The sequence below is a fragment of the Anser brachyrhynchus genome (assembly GCF_964034855.1).
Source record: "Anser brachyrhynchus genome assembly, chromosome: 13".
Lineage (NCBI taxonomy): Eukaryota > Metazoa > Chordata > Aves > Anseriformes > Anatidae > Anser > Anser brachyrhynchus.
Window position 1 is genome coordinate 10,549,854 of NC_137708.1, and position 24,138 is coordinate 10,573,991.

Sequence of the window (24,138 nt, forward strand, 5' to 3'; positions counted from 1 at the left end):
CCGCGCGCACCGCGCAGGCCCCGCCGCCATCTTATGGCGGGCCGGCAGGGAGGGAGGCGGGGAGGAGGAGCGGGGGGGACGTGTCGCGGCGCTGCCGCCGTTTATTGTGCACTGAGGGGGTCTTGGGCTGATAGAGGGCTTCGTGGTGGTCGTGGTGGTGGTCGTGGTGGTGGGGAGGCGGGGCCGGCCCGGCAGTACCAGCCACCGGTTTCGGGCAGCCCGCCCGGCGCTCACGGCTCCTCGTCCGTGATGTCCAGGATGCCGGCCAGCAGCGCGGTGAACGTGGGGCGCTCCTCGGCCTTCTGCGGGGCGACACGGGAGCCGTGGGGTCCTGCCCCGCCGCCCCGGGCCTCTCCTGGGCCCGGGGAGCTGCGGGGTGAGGGGGCAGACACGTACCTCGTGCCAGCAGCTGTACATGATGGCGTAGACCCGCTCCGAGGCCTGCTGCGGGCGGTAGAGGCGCAGGCCTTGGATGACGTGCTCTGTTGTCTCGCTGTTGTTAAACCTCTCGTAAGGCATCTTTCCCAGAGAGTAAACCTCCCACATCAGCACGCCTGTTGTGGGAAACGGGGGGCACCTCAGGGCACGGGGGCATCTGTGCCTGAGGTTGGTTTGTGGAGGAGCTCGCTGTTGTTGGGCCGCCCTCATCCTTACCCCTGAGTCGTTAATGCTGCGCTCTTACCAAAAGCCCAGACGTCAGACTTGCTGCTGAACTTGCTGTACAGAAGCACTTCGGGAGGGGACCACCGAACTGGGAACTTTGACCCCATGGAGCTTGTGTACTCATCGTCTAGAACGTACCTGCAGCAGATAAACAGATCAGGGCAGCTGTCCTGATCCTGTCCTGCTTCACTTGTCTTTATGCAACCAATCAAGCCCAAAAGGAATCAACAGCTTTCAGAGTTTGCACTCTGCATGGGTTTCAACAGGCAAAAACATCCCTTTGCAAACAAGCATGTGTTAGTGACGGCTGGGGAAGGGCTACAGTGACACAGCATCACAAGAGGCAAAACTGGGATGTGGGAAGAAAGCTGCGGCCAGGAGATTAGAGTTGGAGGAAAAGAAGTGGCAAGAAGGGGAACAGCGATGAGGGAAGTAAGAAAGGGGAGGGTGGAAAGTGTAGAGGTAGAAGGTTGAGCCAGGTAGATGAAAGACAGAAAGCAGAAGAAAAGCGGAGCTGGAGAATGGTGGGGAAGAAAGACTAAAGTGCAGAGGAGACTGAAGGAGATGTAGAATTGAGACAGGAGAGTGACACAGACATGGCTACCAGACCTGGAAAGGCCAAAATCTGAGACTTTCACAATCCCTTGGTCATTCACCAAACAGTTGCGAGCAGCCTGTGGGTGGAGAGATGGAGGCAGTCACTCCTACTGTGCTGGGTCTGGCTGGGATGGAGTTAACTTTCCCTGCATTGGCCCCAACAGTGCTGTGCTCTGCACTTGGAGCTAGAACAGCACTGGTATCACACCAGTGTTGTGTCTACTGCTGAGCAGTGCTGGCACAGCACCAAGACTCCCTCCAACACCCCAGAGAGCAGCACCGCAAGCTGGCAGTGCCAGCCAGGGGCCTGGCAAACCAGGCTCATCGTTTCATGAGGATGAAGTGCCCCCTCTCCAAGTCCGAGCCAGGGATGCTGCCTGTGTTGCCTGATTCAAAGCCCTGCCCTAGCCAAAAACGTATTTTCTGTCCCCTGGAAAGCTGCCTAGTCCTGCCCTTTCTGCAATCTGCTAGCTCACTGCGAAGCAGTGACTCCAGACATGCCATGGTGGGCACCCTGTCCATGCTCAGGTGGGCAGGGGAGCTCAGGGGGAGGTTCTGAAGAGTTGGCTCTCCTCACGCTGAACTAGCTGGAACATGTCTAGGACGTGCTGTGGCTCCCACTGAGCTGGAGATGTGTCCTTCAGCCACATCCCTACCAGGTCTCGGTGCAGGAACTGCTTGGATTCCAGGTACTCCATAGCTTCACAGACGTCTTTGCACATCTCCAGCAGCTCAGCAGGCTGGAAGCGCCGCCGAGTTTCCCTCAGGAAGTTCAGGAGGCAGCCGTTAGCCATGTACTCGGTGATGATGAAGATGGGGCGCTGCTTCGTGCACACCCCGTAGAGCTGCACCAGCTTCTCATGAGACAGGTTCCTATGTTGGGGGCAAGAAGGGCACTTGTGAGCATCTGCAGGGCTAAGCTGCAAAAGAAGCATCGCTGGGTAAGGAGAATTTGGCAAAGTGCTCCTGACCCAGCTGCGGGTGGAAAGCTCAGTAGCAAATGAGCACAAAAGGAGAAATCTCTTGCAATGCAGATGCATTTCAGTGTGTGAGGCTGCCTGGTGCTGTCCCTCCGAACCGTCAGAGTGCAGGCATTCTGACAGGACACATCCTGCACTCACCCGGAGGCTGCTCACACTTACATCATGACTTTGGCTTCGTCGATAAACTCGTCCTCTGACATGGAGCCCTCCCTGATCATCTTGATGGCAACGTCGTACTGGCCTCTCCATTTCCCGTACTTCACCACGCCAAACTGCCCCGTCCCCAGTTCCTTCAGGAAGGTCAGGTCCTTGGGGTCAATCTCCCACGACCCTAGGAGAGAGCATGAGTGTGAGGGGGTGCAGGCGCCCTCCCTGCAGCATGTTCCCAGTCATCTGATCTAGCTGGTCCAAGAGGAGCTCACAGATGTGCTGTCCCCCTAAAAATCACGCTGAAAAACCATGAGCATGCCCGAAAAAACATCACAGAAAATCCATAAAATGCAAGACCTGTTCCTCCAGGGGATGGGGAGCAAAGTAGCCAGGATCCCTGCCCTGGCAAGTTACTGAAGGTAGAGAGCCCGTGCTGCGTGCCCCTCAGGCCCCATGGGCAGGGAAGCGTGAGGTAGCCCAGGGCAGCTTACCATAGCCCAGGCCGGCTGTGGAAGGGGCACTTTTCCGGTGCTGAGACACGGGATGCTTCAGTCTGGATATGAGCCCTGAAACACAGAAAGGTGCGTTGCCGCGCCGTGCTTACCCGTGTCCTTCCAGTGGGGAACACACGCCTCCTGCCTGCAGAGCAACAAGGTGAGGATCCCCTGATGTCTGTAAGGACGCTGGTGGCCTCACTCTGTCCCTGTCCTCTCTTTGAGACTGTCACAGCTTGGAAGATTCTTGCTCCGGCTTTCCCTGGGCTGCATCCCCCTCTCCTTCTGCCCTGCCTGAGAGGTGCTATCATCTGGGAACCCATGCTGGTGGGTGGGTTACGAGGGATAGGTTCATGTTTTGCTTTTGTCCAGATCAATAAAAAGGAACAATGTTGCTCCCAGCCTCCTCCAGCCTGGTTTACAGCCCATTGCTGCAGGCGCTGGCGAGGGCTGCAGACGGGAGAGCACAGCACGGTTGGTGGGGTGGGTGCAGAGGGGTGCTGGATGGGTGCTGCCCTGCAGGAAGCCAGGGGAAGGGATGCTGTGGGGATGTGAGGTCCCTGCGGCTGCAGACGTGTCTAAGCAGAGATGTGTGAACGAGTTGTTTGAAGCTGCAGCTGGGCTGTCCCAGACCAGGTAGAGGGTGAGTATGCACCCTGTGGGGGACAGAGCCAGCCCCTGCTGGAGCCCAGGTGCTCGCAGCTGATGAAGGGCACTGGGCGCGGGTACAGCTGCCAGCTCTGCCCGTGCCCACGAGCGCTCACCGGCGGAGTTGTGCTGATGGTACGTGATGAGCTCCGGGATGCTGTTGAAGAGGTGCTTTTCTGCCAGGTAGTACTGATTCTGGGGGGTGCAGCACACGACGTAATGGCGGATCATGCCTTGGAGGTCTCTGGGGAGACAGTGTGTGGGTTTGGAGGGCAGGCAGAGGGCGAGAGGTGCCTGGCCAGGCCCTCCGAGACAGGAACAAGCTATTCTTACATCCACTTACACTGAGGACTTGGCGTAGACGGAGACGGTGTATTTCCCTGTCTTGCTGGTAGAGTCGCGGACAATGAAGCCCCCTTCCTTACCCTAAAACAGAAAGGAGAGAGGCGACAGGTATTTGTGAGGGGGTGGTTGTAGCACGTGGGACTTAAGAAGAGGGACAATCACAGCGTGTCTGGAGATGGTGCAATGAGTTAAAGGAGTCCTACTTCCAGCTCCTGCCCGGGGGCCACCTACTGACGTGCCTCCCAGGAGGAGGTCACAGTGCGCAGAGATGGTTTCCTGGGCTGTTGGGGTGACACAGGCTGCAGGGTCCGTTCTGTCTGTCTGTCCCCCGGGCAGCCTAGGGGAACCACGCTGCTGGGACCATGGGGCTCTCAGCTAAGTCATTTCTGGTCCAGATCTAGCCAGCTCTATCCTTGTCAGCCGCAGTGGAAGGGGTGACAGCAGCCCACGGAGGTTATGTGCGTGGAAGACCCAGCCCCGCGAGTCAACGCTTACCTCCTGCTTCAGCAGTTGCTCTGCTTGGCTCCGGGTGATATTCTTGGAGTACCACCTGGGGCAGGGACACAGCCGTCAGGGAGATCCCCCAGCCACCACTGTCCCCAGCCCGGCTGACCCTGGCCCAGAACTGGACGTAAAAAGGCTCTGACCAAGCACAACTTGCCGCGTCTCTGTGCTTTCTCCTACTCACTCAAAGATCTCCAGGGAATTGCTGGTTTCGGTGACGTAGTTGCTGGGGATGTATCCTTCCCTCCTGCAGGAGAAAAAGGGGATGGTCATGCACCGATGGAGGAGGCCAAGAGGAAAGCGGGTTCCTGTCCCAGAAATCTGAGTAGGAACAGGCTCAAAAACCTCAGCACAAACCCTGTGGTGCTCATGCCCGGGGATGGCTGGTACCACCACAGCCTGCTGTGTCTCCCTCACCCTCCCCACGTGCCAGCTGGTGCAGGAGCCCAGCGTGCAGGCAGGCAGCCTGTCTCAGCCCATGGAGCGAAGAGCCGGCCAGTCTGAGAGCCTGAGACCAGTCCGGGCTCCCCAGTGCAGGGTGGGGGTCCCTGGGGCCACCCCAGGGGCGATGCTGGGGCAGGACACAGCTGCGGGGCGAGTGCCGCAGGTGGTGGAGCCCTTACCCGTTCTTGTCACGGGCTTTCCACCAGGGCAGGTGGCTCTCCTCCAGGATGAAGTACTCCTCGCCCTTCTGCAGCTGCAGGTCCTGCGCGTTCATCGGCAGGTAGTCGTACAGGGCCACCACCTTCTTCATCTCGCCCGCCGCGACGGGGGCTGGCTCGGGAGGCAGGGGCTTCATCACCATCTTCCCCAGAGAAAGGGAGAGCACGGGGCACGGTGAGGCAGGCACACACACACGCTGTTTCCTGGGTGAAACTCTCCCCAGGACTGGCCGGGTCAGCACAGCATGTCTCAGCTCCCACCCGTAACTCCACCAAGAGATTGATCCACCCCAGTGCTTTTTTATTGCAACACTTCCCCCTTGGAGGCATGTCTTCACCAAAGGTAAGCTTTTTCTCTATACCTTTGGGTTTAACCCATGACTCCCCCACCCTATATCAGGGTTTCTCTCTCTTCCTAGCTCCCCCGTGGGACCCTCAGGGCTGTGACCATCTGATTTTCCTCTGGGTCTTTGGGCTCCATCCCCTGGTTCAAGCTCCTTCCCCTTCCATCCCTCTCCAGAGCCAAGTCCCAGCCTGTAAACATCTGAGCCACACTCAGCTGAGTCAGTGAATGTGTTGGCTTTTCCCAGGCAGACCTCTCCTTAAACACCCACGTTTGCTGGCCCTTACCTCGTCCTCCTCGGGAGTAGGGGGAAGAGGCTTCTTTGTTTTGCGATGTGACCGCCCAACTTTTAAACCTTCACAACACAAAAACGATGAAGGTGAGAACTGTATTGGGCAGGTGGGAGGTGGTCCCTGGGGCTGGGGACGGGCAAGGGGAGGGTGCCCGGTGTCTTACTGCCGTTCCTGCTCTCCAGGATCTTGCAGCCCATGGCGTTTTTGGCGGTCTGGGAGCAGCACAGGTACTGGCCGTCGATCCAGAAGCAGGGGTGGTACTTCTGCACCAGGTCGCTGTTGTAGCGGATCACTGTGGCAGAGGAGGGGAGATGTGTGTGACCCAGTGCTCCGTCCCCAGCCCGCTGCTGAGAGTTTTGTGCTCCCCCAGTGCAGACGATCAGCCCCAGTAAATCGCTTCACCCACTGCTCTGCTCCTGATATGCAGCCGTGTGGCTCTGCTGCTCGGGTTTCCCTCAGTGCACTGCTTTTGTCTCAGTGCCACGGCGATGCAAGCCCTGTGACACCAACCTCCTAGCGAGGGAGGGCCAGCCCTTTCCTCTCAGATTTGATCAAAGCACTTTGGCAGCTCTACAAAGGGAAACAAACACGCTTGGAGGGCTAGCTCCTGCTGCGACCAGTCCTCCTGCCAGCTGAAATGTGCCCTGGGCTGTTGAGGCCTGTGGCCTGCAGCTCTTTTGAGGCCCATTTTTCAAAAGTGATGGACCTGGCTTGTGTGTGGGCAGAGCAGGATGCCGCCACCGTCCCCTGCCTGCTCAGGGACCTCCCTTGTTGGGTGGCTGCTCCCTCGCCAGGCTCACACCGACCAGCTTCCTCCTGCTCCTTGCTGAGCCTGGGGGCAGTCAGATGTGCCTAAATGCCATCTCACGTGGTGCCGGCCCTGCACCAGCTGCAGATAGCCCCGTCCCTCCACAGAGCAGGACGTGGGCGTCCCGGCAGCACGCAGCCAGCGTTTTCTCTCCCCATTTCCCTGTGGATTCTACATCGGCTTCAGCTGCCGCAGCGACCCCCTCCTTGAGCAGGGAAGTGGGGCCGGGGCCGGCTGCTGGGGCAGAGCAGGGCTGTCATGAAATAACTGACTTCCCCGTTATCAGCCTGCTCTGCTTCCGCCTCGCTCGGGCAAACTTCCCTGTGTCAATTCGAGCAGCTAATCTAACCCTGCCAGCACGAAGCCACAGAAGATACGCACGCATCAAGAGGCACACATGGGCAGCTCCATCAGATTTTGTCTGACCGCAAGCACCCCAGCCCCTCTGCGCAGCGTTGCCTCAGCGTGCTCCCAGCTCGAGGAGGGAGCAGCCTTGCAGCTCAGCAGCAGCTCAGAAGCGCTGTGCAAGCCTTGGGATGGGCTGGGAAATGCTCCCAGGCTCCACTCAGGCTTTTCATCCTTGTTTCCTTCCTAAAGCAATGGGGGCTCTACCTTCCCCTCATGTGCCGGCGCAGCTGTGTGGCCATGTCTGCCATTTCCTCTTGCCCTCTGAGGCTGCTTGAGCTAATTTGGAGCAGGTTTGTGGGAAGGCAAGACACCTCGGTCAGTGTGGCCGTGATGCTGCAGGGATCAGCGGGCGGCGGAGGCGAGCGCCCACCTCCTCGGGAGATGGCTCGTGCCAGCGCGGGGACGTTACAAACCGTGCACGTAGGGCACGGCCTTATGACTGCACTCGTCATGGGAGCAGTTTCTGATAGAGCTCACTCTTCCGCAGATATGGGATAATGTAACCACGAGGCAGCGAGCCCCCGGAAACCCAGAGTCTGAGTCACGCTGCACGCGCAGCCGGCTGCTCCTGGTCGCTGACACAGGGAGCCGGGGGACCCCGAACTCACCGCTCTTCAGCTGATGGATCCAGCGTTTGCGCAGCTCCTCTGTCGGGGAGAAGACGTAGAGGGGCCCCTCGTCGTACACCACCTGTGGGCAACACACGTGGCACGGGGCTGGGGGCTCGCGGGGGGAAACAGGGGAGCAGAGGCTTGCGGGCACCCAGAGCAGCCGGTGCAGAGCACGAGCCGGGCCGGTGTGTGCTGGCCCCATGGTGCTCGCGGGACCATGACAGGGAGGTTATAAATAAGCCCCCTCCCCCGAGACTTTCCACTTCCTTCTCTGACTTTCGGCGTGCTGGGGTGCCAACGAGGGCGGGCAGCTGGGCTGGGGGCTGAGCGAGCAGCGGGCAGGGAGCATCCCTCCAGCATCGGCCAGGGAACCGAAAGCTGCAGGATAAAGCTCAGAGCTGGTTTCCATCGCCCCTTAAAGAGAGCTGCCCAATTCCTTGGTGCCCGCAGAGGCTCACCAGCCTGCCCGACACAGGATATTGGCATCCCCAAAACGATGCTGTGCTCGTCCCCAGGTCGCCCTTGCTGTCCTCACCCCTGGTGCAATGCCAGTCCCTGGCACCCCGCAGCCACGCAGAGCAGGCTGGTGAAGGGGGCATGACAAGGACTCACCTGAAAGGGGTAGGGGAACCGCTCGATGATCGAGATCTGCTCCATGTTGTTGTAATCCTCCCCCTTCTTCTGGAAGAGAGAGGCAGAGACGGACACTGTCCCCAGCTCCCGTCACCCCGAGGCAGGGCTGCTGCCCACCTCCCCAGCGACAGGACGGGGGACACAAGCGGGGACCCTCACCGGGACCTGCCGCTCGGGGGGAGGGTTGTTTTCGGGCACCACCGTCTCCACGCAGGTGATCTTCTCAATGTCCACCGAGCCCTTCTTGCTGCCTCGGCGCTGCGAGAGATGGGGTGGGTTTGAGCAATCTCCACGCAGGAGACCTGGGGAGCCCCAGGCCCTCATCCCACCCACCCACCCACCCCGCGTCCCGGCGAGGGACAGCCAGCGGCCCCGCGGACTCACCCCGCGCTCGAAGTCGTACTCGTAGTAGGACAGCTTGCTCTCCGTCAGCAGGAACAGGCGCTTCTTGAAGTTGAGGGGAGACGTTTTCTTCTTCTGCTGCGAGCGCTTCAGGAAGATGCTCTCCAGGATGACGCTGGCCATGTCGGCCACCCCGGCTGCCTCGACGCCGTGCTCCCCGGGGTGCTGCGTGCAGGGTGACACCGACACGGCGCTTGCTCAGCTGAAAACCTGCCCACGGCCAGACCTCACGCACGTTCGGGGTGTTTGCAGGGTGGCCTCTCGCTGTCACTTCCCCCTCGAGGTGCCATGCTACGGACCGAGCCACCACCCGGCAGGCTTCAGCTCCAGCAGGGCGCCGGAGGGGTCCCCGCGCCTGGACGGCTGGAGAGGGAGGGAGCTGGGGAGGCTGTGAGAAACATCGCTTTGGGGAGGAGCGTGGAGGCCAAGCAGCGACACCCAGCACCCTCCCTCCTCCTCTCAGCACCGGCGGTGCTTGTGGGGGCCGTTTCCTCCCGCTGCTCGCCTGGGCTCTGCCTGCTGCGGCCATGCCGGCTTGGCAGCGCGAGGGACAGCTGCGGTGGCAGGATCCTAAAAGCCCAGGCTCCGAAGTCCTGAAAGCCCTAAAAGTCCTGGCCCCAAACGCCCGCAGCGCTGTGCTGCTGAGAGCACAGGGTGGCCCTGAAGTCGTCCTGCAGGAGCAGGCAGGCAATGCTAAGCTCCCTTCCCTGCGTGAGCGGCGCTCGGTGAGGGCCAGGCTCAAAGCGCTGCCTCCAGCCAGCACCCAGAGGTGCTTAAATCCTCCCGAGCCTCTCCAGGGATGGGTCCGGGCGTTTCCAACACCCCACAGCTGGAGGCACGGGCTGCTTCCCCTCGAGGCTGTAACCAGCCCCGGTCCTGCCGGCACCTCGCGGGGGGCACGGAGCTGCGTGGCGCTGCTGCTGGTCCATATCCCACCCAGACCTCCACCGGCCCTCCTTCCCCAAACTCCTGCTCCCCTTCACCTCTGCTTTGTTCCCTTTTTCCTGGAGCAGCGGGGTCAAGCCCCCTGCCGCCCGCCTGGGCAGCACGTCTGCTCACGGCAGGGACCAAAAGGTGCTGTAAGTGGCCCTGTTCGCCGTAACCTGCCTGGGCTATTTGGGTAGTTTAAGGAACAACACAAAACACCATACAAATACTGAGTTGTCGGAGTCTTCCAGAAGAACCAGCAGCCTCTGGCTGATCTAGCCATGGGGGTAGAGGGAACTGGGGCCAGGGCAGGTGGTTGTGTTGGCCCCTGCCCCAGGGGTCCTGAGCCATGGGGGCGCGGGGAGCCTTACCTTGGGCCGCAGCAGCTGCGTCACCGCCAGCAGTGGTGGGCAGATGGGGCAGCTCCTCACCACGTCCTCTGAGACGGCGACAGCGGGCAGGAAAGGACAGTGAGTGTCACAGAGGGATGCCTCCCCGTCCCCACCTCCCGCCTGGCGCAGCCTCCCCGCCGGTGTCCCAGCTCATCCCTGCCCGGCTCGGTGCCTGGCCGCCCGGCAGCACCCACCTACCTCCCCACTCGGCCATCGCTGCCTCGCCGTGGCAGCAGAGGTGGCGAGTGGGTGGCTGGGAGCGTCCCCCCCCGCCCCTGCCCGATGTGACTTCCTGCCATTGTCACACCTCGGCCAGGCGTGCTCTGACACGGCCACCGCACTCGGTGCCGCCGGGCCTGGCTGTGCTGCACCAGGGCCCTGCGGGGCTCCGTGCTGCGCCCGTGTCCTGCCGAGGAGCCTGACAGCCCGACCACGGGCGGCCACGGGGCTGGCGAGCTCGGGGCAGGCTGGAAGGGTGACACGGGGGGGCTGGGAACGTCTCTGTCACTGCAGGGCAGAGGGGAAGGGGCCTGGGGTCTCCTTCCCCCAGAACCATCTCTCCCCGGGGATGACAACACCAACCCCCCCCATTTCGGGCACAGCCCAGAAGGTGACAAAAACGAAGGTTGTGAGGACGGAGGAGGGAACCCGGCCTGCGAGAGGGGCTGGGCATGAACGCAGAGCTGTGGCCGGGTCCCTCCACGCCTCCCGCCCTGGGTCTCCCATGCTCATCCCTCCCAGCCCAGCGAGCGAGGGGCCGGCGAAGGCAGCGCCAGCACTCCGACCCCTGCTGCAGTGCACCCTGAGGCCCCCAGCACCCACACACCTCCCCAGCACCCTGCCCCAGCGCCACGAGCACCCATCCAGCGCCCCAACGCCGTGCTCCAGCACAGCCCCAGCGCCGTGAGCGCCCACAAACCCCCTCAGCCCCCCGCTCAGTGCAACCCCATGGCCCCCAGCACCCCCCCGCTGCCCGACCCCGGCTCCAACGCAGGCTCCTTGCTCCATGGCCCCACGGCAGCTATCCCTGCCGCCGGTGGGCTGCCGCCAGCACCGAGTGCAGCCGTCCAGGGCTGCCCACCGTGGCTCACCAGCACGTCCCCCATGCCCAGCATGCCTCCCCCAACCCCAACGGGTGCACGGCCGGGGAACGCTGGCAGAGGCGTGAGGCCGCGAGCCCTCGTGCCGCCCTCGTCGCCTCTCCCCGTGCCACGCGGCAGCGGGGCCGTGCTGCCCCGGCACCCCGCACTCACCGAGCCCTGCCCGCCAGCCCCGGTGGCCGGGGTCCCGCTGCGCCGGCTGCCCCGCGCCCGCCCCGAGCGGCCCAGCACCGCGGGTCGGGTCGGGGCGGCTGTGGCGGCGGGGACGCGACGCAGGGATGGTGGGGTCGGCCGCGCTGGGAGGAAGGACGCGGCCGGCCAACCCCACCCTTTCGGTTCCCCTTTTTTTTCTGTGTTTCTTACTTAAAGCAGCAGCTGTGTTTCCTCCTGGAGACGGCCGGGGCCACCTCCGCAGTGCCAGCACCACCAGTCCTGCCGCACGCGGGGGTGTCGGGGCTGGACGTGGCGCTGGGTCGCGGGCCTGGACGAGGGGTCCGGGAGAAGGGGCCGAGGGTGGTGGCATGGGACATGGGGCTGGGCAGCGGGGCTGGGATTTGGGGTGGGCAGGGGGTGGCATGCATGAAGAGCAGGTGGGGGCCTCCTGTCCACCTTGTCCCTGCACCCCATGTCCCTGGCCACCCATGACCCTGCACCCCATGTCCCCATGTCCTCTTGCCCCATATCCCTGCACCCCATATCCCTATGTCCCCATGTCACTGCACCCCATGTCCCCGTGTCCCCATATCCCTGCACCCCATGTCCCTATGTCCCTGCACCCCATCTCCCTATGTCCACATGTCCCCGAACCCCATGTCCCTATGTCCCCATGTCCCTATGTCCCCATGTCCCTATGTCCCCATGTCCCTGCATCCCATGTCCCTATGTCCCCATATCCATGCACCCCCTGTCCCTATGTCCCCATGTCCCTGTACCTCATGTCCCTATGTCCCCATGTCCCATGTCCCTGCACCCCATGTCCCTATGTCCCCATATCCATGCACCCCATGTCCCTATGTCTCCATATCCCTGCACCCCATGTCCCTATGTCTCCATATCCCTGCACCCCATGTCCCTACTTCCCCATGTCCCTGCGTCCCATATCCCTTTGTCCCCTTGTCCCTATGTCCCCACGTCCCCCTGTCCCCGCCCCCTCCCTCCAGAGGGGGGCGCTCTCTCCCCCGCGCCCCTCCTCTCTATGCTCCCCGCTCCCATCTCCTTCCGCTTCCGGCCCGCTCCTTCTCTTCGGCTGCCGCCGCCAAGATGGTGGGTGCGGGAGCTCCGGGGCCGCGGCCCTGGCTCCATCCGCCGCCATCCGCCCCCGCGGCGCCTCGGCCCGGCCGGGGGGGGGCGCTGCCCTTGCTGGGGGCCGCTCGGGGCCTCGAGGGGAGGCGGCGGGCCCGGGGCCCGGGGCCCGTCCCGGCGGGTGAGGGGGGGGGGCGGGGGGCCGGCCGTGCTGACTGACGGGCTTCTCCCCGCTGCCGCAGGTGAACGTGCCGAAAACCCGCCGGACCTACTGCAAGAAGTGCGGCAAGCACCAGCCCCACAAAGTCACCCAGTACAAGAAGGGCAAGGACTCGCTGTACGCCCAGGGTGAGCTGGGGGCGGCGGGGGGCGCGGTGCGGCTGGGGCAGGGGCGGGGCTGCTGCTGGGCAGCTGCAGGCCGAGGTGTGCCAGCGCCGGCTGGAAGCTCTGGTTGTGCTTGTAGCGCGTCTGGGGTATTGCCTGAGTGTGCTCGTTTCCCCCTGTAGGCAAGAGGCGCTACGATAGGAAGCAAAGCGGCTACGGTGGCCAGACGAAGCCCATCTTCCGCAAGAAGGTCAGTGCGTCTCCTCTAAGCCTTGACATCCTCACAGTCCGCACGCCCTGCTGAAGCGGGACACATCTGCCTCCTCGGCCGTGGGCTGGTCGTGTGCTCGAGCCCTGCCACAGCAGCTCTGTGCTGGTAGTGGTGTCTAGGCAGTGTAAGAACAATTCCTACCCCAGGTGTTTGTCCTTGCTGCTCTCTCTCATGTAGGTGCTCCTTTTTCATGCTGGAGTGATGCAGCCTGTGTTTGTGAAGCAGCTTCTGCAGGGATCCTGATGCTTGAGGAGAGCATGGCCTTAATGGGAGTGATGCTTTTAATGAAAGGCATATTTTCCCCCTTGCTAAAAGAAAAGAAAGCCTGCTATTAGCTTTCCAGATGTTCTCGAAGTGCTGGTAGTTTGTCTTTGGAACTTGTTTTCCAGGTCTGTGAGGCCCTGCATAGCTAGGCTGCCTTCACTGGCAAGGGCGCAGTGGGGGTGAAGAGTTCCCAGCCCCTGGGGGTACTGCAGAACGCAGAGCGCTTTCCTTGCAGTCTGCACTCCCAAGAAATCCATATCGCTGAGCCAGCAAATCAGAGCTGCTGTTCTGAGAGTCTCAAAGCAGAAGTGGGAGGAGTGGTGCATTCTGTTAACGGCACGTTAGAGCGATGTGCTGCTGCCATCCTTCCTCTTCAGTTTATGGGGTGCCTGGAATTGCAGGCCTACAGCGTGTTTCCCCTCTGCGTGCCCCTTCTGCTAAGAGATGGGGGACAAAAACCTTGAAATTCGCAGCAGGGAAGCAAAACCTTACAGACAGATTTGTCAGAGTTCTCGTGCAGAGTGCGTAGCTGTGCTTACAGAGCTACTTGGCTACCTGCCGGAAAGCCCCGGTGTTGTGCTAGAGACTTGCAGGAAGTCTTCCAGCAGGAAGAAGACAGGTTAGGGGTTGTTGAAGCTGCCTTTGTGCCAGGAAGCTGGGAGAGTTCGCAGGAGGTGCTCCTGCAAGCAGGGTACACAAAGCAGCAGTACTGCTCTCCCGGTTTGGCACTCCGCCTGCACGCTGCCATCCCCGTTGCTGTTTCTCTCCAGCCAGCACCGTGTGGGTGAGCAGCTGGGGTTTGTAACCAGCGGCTGCGGCTCCGTCCCGCTGCTCCAGCGCCCTCACAGCTTTGGGTTCTTCCCTCCGCAGCCTTCAGGTTAGCATCTCTCTTGTCAGTAGCTGCAGCTCTGCGTTCAGCACGTCACATCGCTGCTCCTTCAGGGGAAGGGTTGCCAGCTTTCAGGCTTTTCTTCTGGTGGGCTCTCTACCGAACTCCCCGAACGCTGCCGGGGCCTGTCATCCCACGCTCTGAACAAGGGGCTGCTCCTCGGTGCGTTCGCTGGAGCAGACTTTCCTCCAGTGGGACTCCCCGCTGCAGCAGCCCAGTTGCTCTGAGACCAGCCCCGTCCCAGTAAACGCTTTTGCCAGCGTCCCTTTTAAACATGAAGCACGGTTGCAGGTGAAGGCACAGATCCACTAAGTCCTTTTACTGGTCTTTCAAGGTACCTTCACATGTTTAACGGAGGGAGCCCAACCGCGTTGGGAGTTTCCTCTTTATGTTTCAGGAATAAGCTGGTGAATCTTAAGCAGCGCAGATAACAGGCTTTTCCCCAGGGTGGCACTTACCTGCTTTTGGACGCTTTGTTCACTGATACCCCCTGCTCTTCTCCTCCCAGGCCAAGACCACAAAGAAGATCGTGCTGAGGCTGGAGTGCGTGGAGCCCAACTGCAGGTCCAAGAGGATGCTGGCGATTAAGAGGTGCAAGCACTTTGAACTGGGAGGAGACAAGAAGAGAAAGGTACGTCTGCGTGCCGGGGACGGCTGGTGTGGTGGACGGTGTGGTCCTGGACACAGCGGGGGCCTGGGGGGAAGCACAGAGGCGGTGTGTCAGGCCGAGGGGTTAGCAGCAACATCTCTGGTGGCCTGCCGGCCTTTGGAGGAAGGGCTGCGGAAGAGTATTGTCAGGCTTGGGAGAGGGTGAGATTCAGTGGTGAGTAAACTCGCTGTCTCTTCCTTTTTGCAGGGCCAGGTGATCCAGTTCTAAGCTCCGTCCCACAGATTTTGGACTATATTAAAGTAATTGGAAGAGATCTGTTGCTTGTTTCGTCTGTATCTCCTGCTTTTGGTGGGGTGGGACTTGCAAGTACATGAACCCAGCTGGAAGGTGTTCCTTACAAAGCTGAACAGTTTGACTTGATTGCTTAGGAAGGGTTTTGAAGAAACCTTGCCCATGGTTAGCATCTCCTCACGGCATTCCAAAAGGTACATAAAATAAGTCCGAGCCTGAGGCTCTGCAGACTTGTGCACCAGCAGCGTCCCTGCGGGAGCTCTGTGGTGGTGCTCTTCAGGCTGACTCGAGAACCTCTGTGGCAGAACGCTGCCTTCAGAAGGGCGGCTTCTAAACTTCTGCAGCTTCTGTTTCCATTAAAATAGTTCGTGCCTCTATTATAGCACTTGTATTTTAGAAGTACTTTAAACCTCTGTGGTGAATCTGAATTGTTGGTAGATTAAGTAATAATTGGAAAAAGGCTTGGAAGTGCCTGCTGCAGTTGTGTAGCTGCCCAAGTGGACCTTTTTCATCTTCGAGTGCTTGGCCTGGAGGAGAGGCAGACAAGATTCCTTGCAGCAGTGAGGTTTTGGGGGTTTTTTTTGACCCAGGAAGAACTGGGGTAACTTGAACTCCCCTGAACAGCCCTCACACTTCTCACAAACAGACTGACGCGACGCAGGAGCAGAGGCCCTGCAGCAGCTAGCGGCTCGGACCAGAGGCTGCATTTGAGGAAGCAACCTCTGCACCATCAGCCAGCGGTTACTTACCGCAGCTCAGCTCCCAGCTGCCTGCGGAGGCTGCGAGCTTTGTGGCAGCGCAGAGCAGCGATGGCTCGATGCAGTTAGCTCCCCCAGCTGGGTGCTCTGCTGGAAGGTGATGCTGGCATAGCAGGCTTCCGCTGCCTGCCTCCTGTCTCGCTGTTGTTGGCACCTGGTCTGGGTTATTTTCCTTAAAAATCCCAAGCACAGCACTTAAGCATCAAGCGAGGGGCGACTGCTGAGCCGCAAAGTGTGGCGCGCTTTAGGACGGGCTGTCCTGGACTCTGGCAGCAAGCCACTTACAGGAGAACTAAGAGAAACCTTCGCCCTTTTTAGGGAATGCTTTAATTGGAGTTTGTAACCGCCAACATTAGAACAAACCAAGGCATCTGCAGCGTGTGGCAGCCAGCAGAGAACAGACACATACATGATAGTTGCATAAGAACCTGTGTGACTTTAGCCTAAAGAATGCTGCCAGCAGCCAAGGAAAGGCAGTTCTCTCTGGGAAGGAGTCCCCAGGGCCCCTGTGAAGAGCGGGAAGGGGAACCGGTGTCTAGAGGGAAGTGCCAGCCACAGGTAGGAGGCCTCCTGGGGTAAGGAGCAGCCCTCAAAGCCCTGTTCTAAGGCACCACACACGTCGCACAGAGTAAGCAGGCAGCCAAGAACTGCAGTGATTCAGGCCAGTCCCTGAGTTCAGCGCGTAGAAGGCGATGACACCACACTCTGGGGAGGGGGTGGGCTTTCTTTGGCAGCTTTTCTGTTTCTTTTTTTTTTTTTTTTGGGCTGAGTGTAGCCGTACAGCCCAGCTCGCAAAGCAGAAGCGAGGCAGCCGAGCTGCGTTTCCCTACTGAGCCTGGAGAAGAGCCGTAGGGTGCCACATCTGTCCTGCGCGTGGCTTCAGCTGGTGGGGCAGTGGGTGTCAGCAGCAGCTGGTGCCCCGCTGGGGCCCTTGTAGCCCCCTGGAAAAGGGCAGTTAGGTGAGATACCAGAGAAAGGGTAAACAGGAGAGGAGCGACCCTTTCTCGGTTATTTCGTGGCAATGGGGAGTCGGGCAGTTGGGGCATTAGGCAAAAGATCCAAGGTCCATGGAGAAGCACTTGAGCAGTGAACGCTTTAGGACACAACTAAGGCATCCCGCCTGGAGGAAGCGGGCAGACCTCTGGTGACAGCGCAGAAGGCGAGGCTTTTGAGAAGAGTGTCTGTGTGCTGCCTCCTCCTATAGCGCCACCACCCTGAGCAGCACCGTGCCTGTCGGGTTTACCTCCACGCTCAGGGAGGAGACCCAGTTGTGCACCCCCCAGTCCCTGCTGCTCGGCAGGATCTGCCGGACGGAGCACGCGGGGTTGCAGGCCAGCCCGTCGCCGAGGAAGGCGAGGGAGAAGGAGAAGTTCTGGGGCCCCCCGATTTCCTGCTGGTACAGCACCGCCACGGCGTAGGCTCTGCCCGACAGGGGCCGCTCCCATAGCTCGAAGTTTTTGTCCTGCCAAGGAGAAAGCAGACCACGGGGCTTGCATTAGGGGAGGGAGAACTTACGGTCTTCACGCCCGGGTGCCTAAGCAGGCTTCAGGAACAAACGGGCACACCAGGCTCCTGTTGCCAAGCCCTGAGCACTTCTCTGTGCCACACATCCCCGGCGTCTGCTCTCTGGGGAGGCCGGCAGCCTGTGCCCCAGCGCGCACCCCCAGCCGGGTCAGCCGTACCTTGGTGATGCGATATCCCTGCTTGCCCAGCGGATCCTGGTTGATGGCGATCACCTCTTTGTTCTGGAGCAGCCACTTGGCCTCGGGGCTAATGCGCCGCAGGTCGTTGGACATGAAGAGGGGAGCAGCCATAATGGCCCACATGGCCATCTGGGTCACCGCCTGGTCCCAGCTCAGCCCGAAGTTCCCAATCACCAGCTGTGACGGGAAAAGAAAAGTGCCCGGTAACGCTGCCTGCCCAGGAGAAACTGGGCCACCGCGCTGAGCGCCGGTAAATGACAGGATGCCGAGGGTGGGACCCCTTCTGGGGACCGGTTAGATAGGCTGAGCTCCAGGAGCAAGACCAGCCCGTTGGGGAAGACACGGGTGGCAATTCTCTCATCACGTGCTTGATCCTAGGGCCCCCTCAGAGCCTTTGGCCCTGGTGTTTCTCCCTCGGATCCCTCCCTCTGCCTACAGCAGAAGAAAGGAGTTTCTGCTGGCGCTGCACGGTGCTGCTCTACTTGCCATGTCAGGGTCGTTCCAGCCTCCCGGCCCAGCTATCTTCACAATGCTGTCCTGGTGAAGCGCTGTCCACTCCAAGATGCTCTTGATGCTGTTCCAAGAATCGTAGACATCAAAGAAGTTCCTCCAGTGATTGCAGTACTGTTTGATCTCCGTGTAATTGGGCTGCCAAAACAACGAGCGTCATTAACCAGAGAGCTTGTCCGTGCGGGATCAAGACTGTACACAAAGCTAGGCTGCATCAGGAATATTTTGGGGGAGGACTATTAGAATACCTTCCATCGCCAGCTAATTTAGCATATGTTGGTTCCGTGGGATGCCTTAACCAATAATTGCAGCCTGCCGTGCTCCACACAGCGCCATCCCCATCGCTCCCCTTGGGAGAACAGCTGCGGCCACCAAGCTCGGTTAGAAAATCCCCTCAAACGCTACTTTACCCAAGGTGGGGTGGGAGCAGCGGAACTAAGGTGTGACACCCTAATAATTACTGCAGTTTCTCGGGTTTACACCCTTCGGTGACTAATGCATTTATCTCTGTGGGAGGGATGGCCACATCCTGTCCTGGCAGCGCAGGGGAGCCAGCTGTGGGTGGAGAGCACAACGTCAGTCACGGACCCTGGCTGGCAAAAACGCGCTGATAAACACCAGGGAGGATTCCTATTAAATAGGCTGCTCTAAAACTCCTTCCCGGTCCCCTGAGGTGACCGTAAGGCTGAGTCTGCAGCACTCTGCACCGCGGAGCAGCCAGGAGGAGTCACACCGAGCCGTTTGCTGGCTGTGCCCGCATTGCCGGCATCTTGCTGCTCAGCTCCTCGGAGACAAAGCAGATGGACGCTGCTGTTCCGCAGCTGCCTCCAGCCAGGCTGTGCCTCCAGCAGCCCGTGCCTGCGCGCTGCAGGATCCTGCTAAATTCTTCTCAGCAGAGCAGTGACTCGCCTCAGGTACGCCTCCGGGCGGCAGAGGAAAAGTGTTTTTCCTCCACCTTGCAGTCTTGTTCTCTGTCAGAGCAGAGAGCGAGTTCCCTGGGAGGCTGCTCTGCACTCTTAGCACTTTCCTGGTCCTCCCACTGTGCAATGCCAGCCCTGAGAAACGCTCCTTACCTGCTGCATGGGCCTCAGGTAGAAAGGCCATTCGCAGGAGTACACGATGGGCCTTCCAGTCTTGTTCAGGGCCAGAGACATCCTCCTGTAACCTAAGGGAAGAGAGCAGACAGGTTACACAATCTCCCGGGTCACGGATAACTAATCCAGTGTCACAGGTTCAGGTTTCAGTTCAACTCTTGCAAAATCAAGGCTGAACAAGGCAGCCAGCCTCCTGCCTCACAAGGAAAGGCGAGCTTCTTCACGGCTTTGCTACCAGGTCCTGCTGTTCTGTGACCGATCACTTTGTCTCCTGGTTTTGGCTGGGACAGAGCCCCAGGAAGAAGCTGCAGTTTTGCTGTGTGGTGTTTTTTTCCTGCAAATGCCTGGGAAATACAAGTTGGTATCTATCAAACTGCTGGGTACAGCTTCAGTGGTTAATGTTGCGGGAATATGTCCTTAGGAAGGACTTGTGCCATATGGACTGGGCAGCAATGCAAAGCCACTCGTTCTGTCCTGTCCTTGTCCCCAGACAGCCCTGTTACATCCCTTTTAATCAGCAGAGAGGGAGCGAAGAGCCCGCTCTCTCTCCTGGAACCGCTTCAGGATCGCACCTGGGTTACACACAGGATCCAACAAGAGCTTCTAGCTTAGCTGCTGCCTGCGGTGCTGAGCCGAGCTCCTGGCCCCAGCAGCCAGCATACGCCGGACCAGCTGGCTTTGATGGGATCGTCACTCGGGCAGGTTCCCTCTGCCAGACCCAGCCGGGACTGTAGGATTCCCGCTGCCAAGCGCTGTGGTGCTGACTGTGCCAGCAGGGAGAGCCCAGTCAACAGAAAACCACCTTCCGAGCCTCTCTGTCCTTCCAGCAAATCTGCTCCTGGGGTGTGCTTGCGGAGGGTCTGTGGCCGAGCCCCCTGAACGCAGCACGTTACCGAGCTTTCTGCTGCTGGCTCGCCAGCCCTGTGTGCAAACAGCTCCTGAACTGGCATTTACCCAGGCAGGCTTTAAAATGAAAACCCCAGGAGGTTTTTCCTCTTCAATTTTTGCTGTTAAAAGCCCTGATAACTGCCCTTTCTGCAGCTGATGCAAGCTGTTCTGGCTTACAGCTGATCCATTATGGCACAGCCTCGCCGAAGGGATGAAGGGTTAAGTGTGTGAAGTGTCTTGAGCTCTCCAGTAAAGGCACTCTAGAAGGGCAAAGCCTCTGTGGTGCTAAGAGCTGATGCAGCACTCTGCACAGAGAGCCCCCGGAGTATGCAGTCGGTGTTTGCTCAGCACCACGCAGCCTCTGGTGTGAGAAAGCTGCTGCCTCGAGCCCTGCCTGCGAGCGAAGCTCCAGGAGGGGGGAGGCTGAGCAGCCAAAAACCACTTGGGCCAGCAATACTCGCGGCCTTCGAGAGAGCAACCTTGAGCTCAGGAACACAGCCTCCTACCTGCTTCTGTAAGCAAATCCCTCAAACGAGCGTGCTCAGGGAAAAGCGGATCCCCAGGGGCTCGGGACCGCTGCTGAGCACCTTGCCTGCGCGCCCACCTTCTGCCAGCAGCTCCAGCGAGCCGGAGTTGCAGCCATCGAACTTGAGCAGGTCCACGCCCCACGAGGCGAAGGTCTGGGCGTCCAGCTCGTAGTGCCCGTAGCTGCCGGGGAAGCCGGCGCACGTCTTGTTCCCGACGTCGCTGTAGATCCCCAGCTTCAGCCCCCGCGCGTGCACCTGGGCCCGGGAGCAGACAGAGGCCAGGGGTTCACGCACCGGCCCCGAGGCCGCCTCCCCCCCGGCCTCCCCGTCCCGCCGCGCTCCCGGCGCTCACTCACGTAGTCCGCCAGCCGCCGGATGCCGCCGGGGAAGCGCCGGGGGTCCGCCCACAGCCTGCCGTGCTCGTCCCGCGTGGGGGCCGCCCAGCAGTCGTCGATGCACAGGTACTGGTAGCCTGCCTCCCGCCAGCCCTCCGCGGCCATCACGTCGGCCATCTCGGTGAACAGCTGCTCGCTGTGGCCGGGAGCACAGCGGGGCTCGGCACCCGGTACCGGGACACCAGGACAGCACCCCCGGGACCGGGGCACCAGGACACCGGCACCCCGGGACACCGGCACCCCGGGACACCGGCACCCCGGGACACCGGCACCCCGGGACACCGGCACCCCGGGACACCGGCACCCCGGGACACCGGCACCCCGGCACCCCCGGGACCGGGACATCGGGACACCGGCACACCGAGTACCGGGACACCGGGACACAGGCACCCTAGGACACCGGCACCCCGGGCACCCCGGTACCAGGACACCGGCACACCCGGTACCCCCACCGCCAGCCCCCCTGCCCCCGCGGCCGTACCTGACGCAGCGGCGGGGCTGCGCGGTGCAGTCGGTGCCGCAGAGGAAGCGCTCCCAGTGCAGCCAGCCCATGGGCGGCGTCCGCGCCACGCCGTTCTCCAGCGCCGCCGCCGCCGCCAGCAGCAGGGCGCAGAGCAGCGGCACGGCCGCCGCCATGACGGCCGCCGGCGGGTCACGTGGCGCTGGGGGGGGTCACGTGGGACGAAGGCCGGCGGTGCCCGGCCCGCCTCGCTAGGGGGCTCCGCCGCCCCGCGGTGGGGCTGGGGCTGCGCCTCAGGGGCGCGTAGCGGGAAGTGGCAGCGGGGTGGCGGGGCCGGGCCGTGCCAGGCACGGGGCGTGAGGCGAGCTGAGCGCTCGGGTCCTCGCCTCGTCTTAGAAACCCTCACAGAATCACACGGCCACAGAACTGAAGGGGTTGGGAGGGACCCCCAGAGACCGCCATGTCCGACCCCCAGAGACCGCCATGTCCAACCCCCTGCCACAGCAGTTCCCCGCAGCAGCTTGCCCACGTAGCCGTCCGGACGGGCCTTGAGTATCTCCAGAGAAAGAGACTCGACAACCTCCCTGTCCCAGCGCTCCGTCACCATCACCGCGAAGGAGTTCTGTCGTGTGTTGGTGCAGAACTTCCTGGGCTCCATTTTGTGGCCATCGCCCCTTGTTCCGTCCCCACAGACCGCTGAGAAGAGGTTGGCCACATCCCTCTGTGTCACACACAATTGCCCAGCTCCAGACCCCGTACCTTGACCGTGTCCTGCAGGTGTGGTCGGTCCGTCCTGAAAGCTGTCTGTCTGTCCCTGTGAGTCTCTGTGTCTGACACCCGTCCCCCTCCCGCAGGCCACACGAGGACAGCAGCTCCCATGTTGGTCCAGGGCTGCTTTTTCAGCAAACACGCTTGGTCCCGTGTGTGACCTCTCCTTGCTGCCCTGGGACCGGCTCTGCAGCAAGACGGGCGACTGGGTGGGTGCTGTGGGTCTAGCAGGGGTCCCCAGCCCCCTCTTTTGGGGTGAGGATCAACAAAAGGGCAGAGCCGGGCACCGGACGATGCTGCCAGGCCTCCTGCAGGAGGGCAAGGTGCTGGCACCGGGGGCTGGCAGGGAGCAGGGCAGGAGGCACCAGCACCCATGGGCGCACAGGAGCAGGAGGAGGCAGGTTGCACGTGTCCGTGGCTGCCGGGCCGTAAGCGTCCCGCTGGCAGGCGGTCAGGAAGCTGCCGGCGCCCATTATGCTGATTTTACAATCTGGGAGTCACGTTAACCCGGTGTAACTCCATTAGCTTCAATTTACACCGGCAATTAACTCAGCCACGGCTGCTGGTCCTGTGCCCACGGCTGCCTCCTGCGGCAGCCAGGACGTGTCCCGAACATGCAGCACCATGCAGGAAAGGAAAAAACGGCTCCAGCTGAGATCTGTGGGCTCTGTGGGGGACGGAGCCGCCTGGGCTGGATGCTGCCCGAGCTGCACCCCCAGCCTGGGCACTGCTGCTGTCCCCAGGCATGGGGACACACCGGAGCCATCGGCTGGAGAGCAGCAGTGCGGGTGTCCCGGTGGCTCCTGGCTCAAGCTGGGCTGCTGGGAGCACTGGGCAGGGGCTGAGGGCTGCTGCTGGCCCCCAAAAGGCTCCTGGGGTGCCCGTGGGGCCGGAGGGTGGCAGTGCTCCCCTAAATGTTCACCACCACAGTGCCAGAAGTGAGGGCCCCTCTGCTTGGCTGCAACCAGAGCTCATAGGGTTTATCTTATGGTGTCATTTTTTTACTATTTCCATTTTTCTGGGAAGCACCAGGTCTTGGAGTCAGGGTGATTTAAGGCTGACCCCAGCTTTTCTACCCAAACAGACCCCATGTGCCCAGACCTGCTGCTCGTAAAGGAGGGCACCGAGGGCAGGCAGGGAGGAACTCAGGAGCGTCGCAGGGTTTAGTTTCTCCCAGCAAAAGAACAAGCCGGGCTCCAAGCCCGCATGCCTGCGCCTTGCCTTCTCCCCTCCCCACTGCAGAAACCCTCGCTGGGGGCCGGCGGGGCGATGGGGCTGCGAGGTACGGGGTGCCCAACAGAGCCGATCTGTGAGACTTGGCCGGGAGCACAGAGGGAGATTGATGCTTGCTTGCGAGCTCGGCCGTCAGCTGCGAGCTCTGCCTGCCCCCACACCAGCTGGGGACAGAAGCGCTGGCCCGGGGTGGCACCGCGGGGTTGGCGTAAGCCCCCGGGACAGCTGGCAGTGCTCTGAGGCTGGCGCCAGCCCAGGACACACGGGGAGGCTGGGACACTCGATGTATTGGGGTGTCCGAGCACCACCATGGAGCTGGAGACCCCCCCCCGACCCCACATCTGTCCCCACACACACACCTCGGGTCCTGTCCCGCAGGCAGGCCCCCATCAGACAAATCACCTATGGGGGTAACAAGGTCTGGGCATAATTGCAGGGCTGGTGCATCCTCGTCCCTACATCCCTCCCGCAGCTGGGAGCTGGAGCCGGATCAGGCCACAGGGTCCTGGGCAGAGAGAAACCCCCAGCACACCGCTGAAAATCCCAGAACGGTTTTATTTGCGTAGGAAGATGGAGGCTGTTTAAAAACCCGCAGGTGCTGGAGGTTTGGTTGGCCACCAGGCACCCGTAGGTGCTGCCCACGTGCCGACATCACCTCCCGACGGGCTCCCCCCGAAAAGCAAGACTCTGAAGGCTGCCTGAGGTGGGGCAGCAGCAGGGGGGGGTGCCCAGCGGCGGTGATGGGCCGGAGCCATCTCAGCCTGTCCTGGTGGGCCCTGCCTTCCCCTGGGGCCCCTTCTCCTCCACTTGCCCATCTGTGAAATGGGTGCGCGTGGCTCAGAGCGGGGGGGGGGCTCGCAAAGCAGGTGCTGGGCAGCTCGGCAGCGGGGTGTGGGGGCGTAGGGCTTTGCTCCAGGTTATTGGGGAGAGGGAGGGGGCAATGCCTGC

At 61.3% G+C, this 24,138-nt stretch overlaps 3 protein-coding genes across 8 annotated transcripts; 1 reads left to right on the forward strand and 2 right to left on the reverse strand.

Moving 5' to 3' along the window:
• Positions 1-79: 79 nt before the first annotated feature.
• On the reverse strand, positions 80-11,988 carry BTK (Bruton tyrosine kinase). 6 transcript variants are annotated; one of them, XM_080554602.1, is made up of 20 exons: positions 11,327-11,988; positions 9,843-9,910; positions 8,527-8,709; positions 8,302-8,400; positions 8,122-8,187; positions 7,507-7,588; positions 5,846-5,974; positions 5,677-5,744; positions 5,008-5,189; positions 4,569-4,631; positions 4,376-4,430; positions 3,879-3,961; positions 3,652-3,779; positions 2,885-2,959; positions 2,403-2,574; positions 1,917-2,133; positions 1,273-1,337; positions 683-801; positions 397-554; positions 80-302 (listed from the first exon to the last, which is right to left on the reverse strand). In XM_080554602.1, exons 1-20 carry the CDS (start codon positions 11,619-11,621, stop codon positions 231-233), a joined length of 2,379 nt encoding a protein of 792 aa, XP_080410728.1. In that variant the 5' UTR covers positions 11,622-11,988; the 3' UTR covers positions 80-230. The 6 variants fall into 6 exon arrangements, with proteins under 6 accessions (XP_080410728.1, XP_080410727.1, XP_080410732.1 ...); XM_080554601.1 differs by having other exon boundaries at positions 8,122-8,190; positions 11,327-11,985; XM_080554606.1 differs by lacking the exon at positions 11,327-11,988 and adding an exon at positions 11,117-11,187 and having other exon boundaries at positions 8,527-8,932.
• Positions 11,989-12,172: 184 nt separating this feature from the next.
• Positions 12,173-14,876, forward strand: RPL36A (ribosomal protein L36a). Its single transcript, XM_080554629.1, has 5 exons — positions 12,173-12,226; positions 12,448-12,553; positions 12,712-12,779; positions 14,462-14,584; positions 14,810-14,876. The coding sequence occupies exons 1-5, from the start codon at positions 12,224-12,226 to the stop codon at positions 14,828-14,830; spliced, it is 321 nt and encodes a 106-aa protein (XP_080410755.1). The 5' UTR covers positions 12,173-12,223; the 3' UTR covers positions 14,831-14,876.
• Positions 14,877-15,920: 1,044 nt separating this feature from the next.
• GLA (galactosidase alpha) lies at positions 15,921-21,398 on the reverse strand. Its single transcript, XM_080554623.1, has 7 exons — positions 21,211-21,398; positions 20,691-20,865; positions 20,412-20,589; positions 18,899-18,990; positions 17,802-17,963; positions 17,295-17,492; positions 15,921-17,074 (listed from the first exon to the last, which is right to left on the reverse strand). The coding sequence occupies exons 1-7, from the start codon at positions 21,363-21,365 to the stop codon at positions 16,811-16,813; spliced, it is 1,224 nt and encodes a 407-aa protein (XP_080410749.1). The 5' UTR covers positions 21,366-21,398; the 3' UTR covers positions 15,921-16,810.
• Positions 21,399-24,138: the final 2,740 nt, after the last annotated feature.

Excerpts from the sequence above, each read along its gene's own strand:
- BTK (XM_080554601.1), bottom strand. The coding sequence starts at position 11,621 with ATGGGGTGCAGGGTCATGGGTGGCCAGGGACATGGGGTGCAGGGACAA. Across the intron at positions 8,401-8,526 it reads AGTACGACTTCGAGCGCGGG|CGCCGAGGCAGCAAGAAGGG; the intron begins GTGAGTCCGCGG and ends CATCTCTCGCAG. Across the intron at positions 3,780-3,878 it reads GTCTACGCCAAGTCCTCAGT|AGACCTCCAAGGCATGATCC; the intron begins GTAAGTGGATGT and ends CTGTCTCCCCAG.
- GLA (XM_080554623.1), bottom strand. The coding sequence starts at position 21,365 with ATGGCGGCGGCCGTGCCGCTGCTCTGCGCCCTGCTGCTGGCGGCGGCG. Across the intron at positions 17,964-18,898 it reads ACCTGAGGCCCATGCAGCAG|CCCAATTACACGGAGATCAA; the intron begins GTAAGGAGCGTT and ends TTGTTTTGGCAG. Across the intron at positions 17,075-17,294 it reads AGGGATATCGCATCACCAAG|GACAAAAACTTCGAGCTATG; the intron begins GTACGGCTGACC and ends TCTCCTTGGCAG.
- RPL36A (XM_080554629.1), top strand. Across the intron at positions 12,780-14,461 it reads AGCCCATCTTCCGCAAGAAG|GCCAAGACCACAAAGAAGAT; the intron begins GTCAGTGCGTCT and ends TTCTCCTCCCAG. Across the intron at positions 14,585-14,809 it reads GAGGAGACAAGAAGAGAAAG|GGCCAGGTGATCCAGTTCTA; the intron begins GTACGTCTGCGT and ends TCCTTTTTGCAG.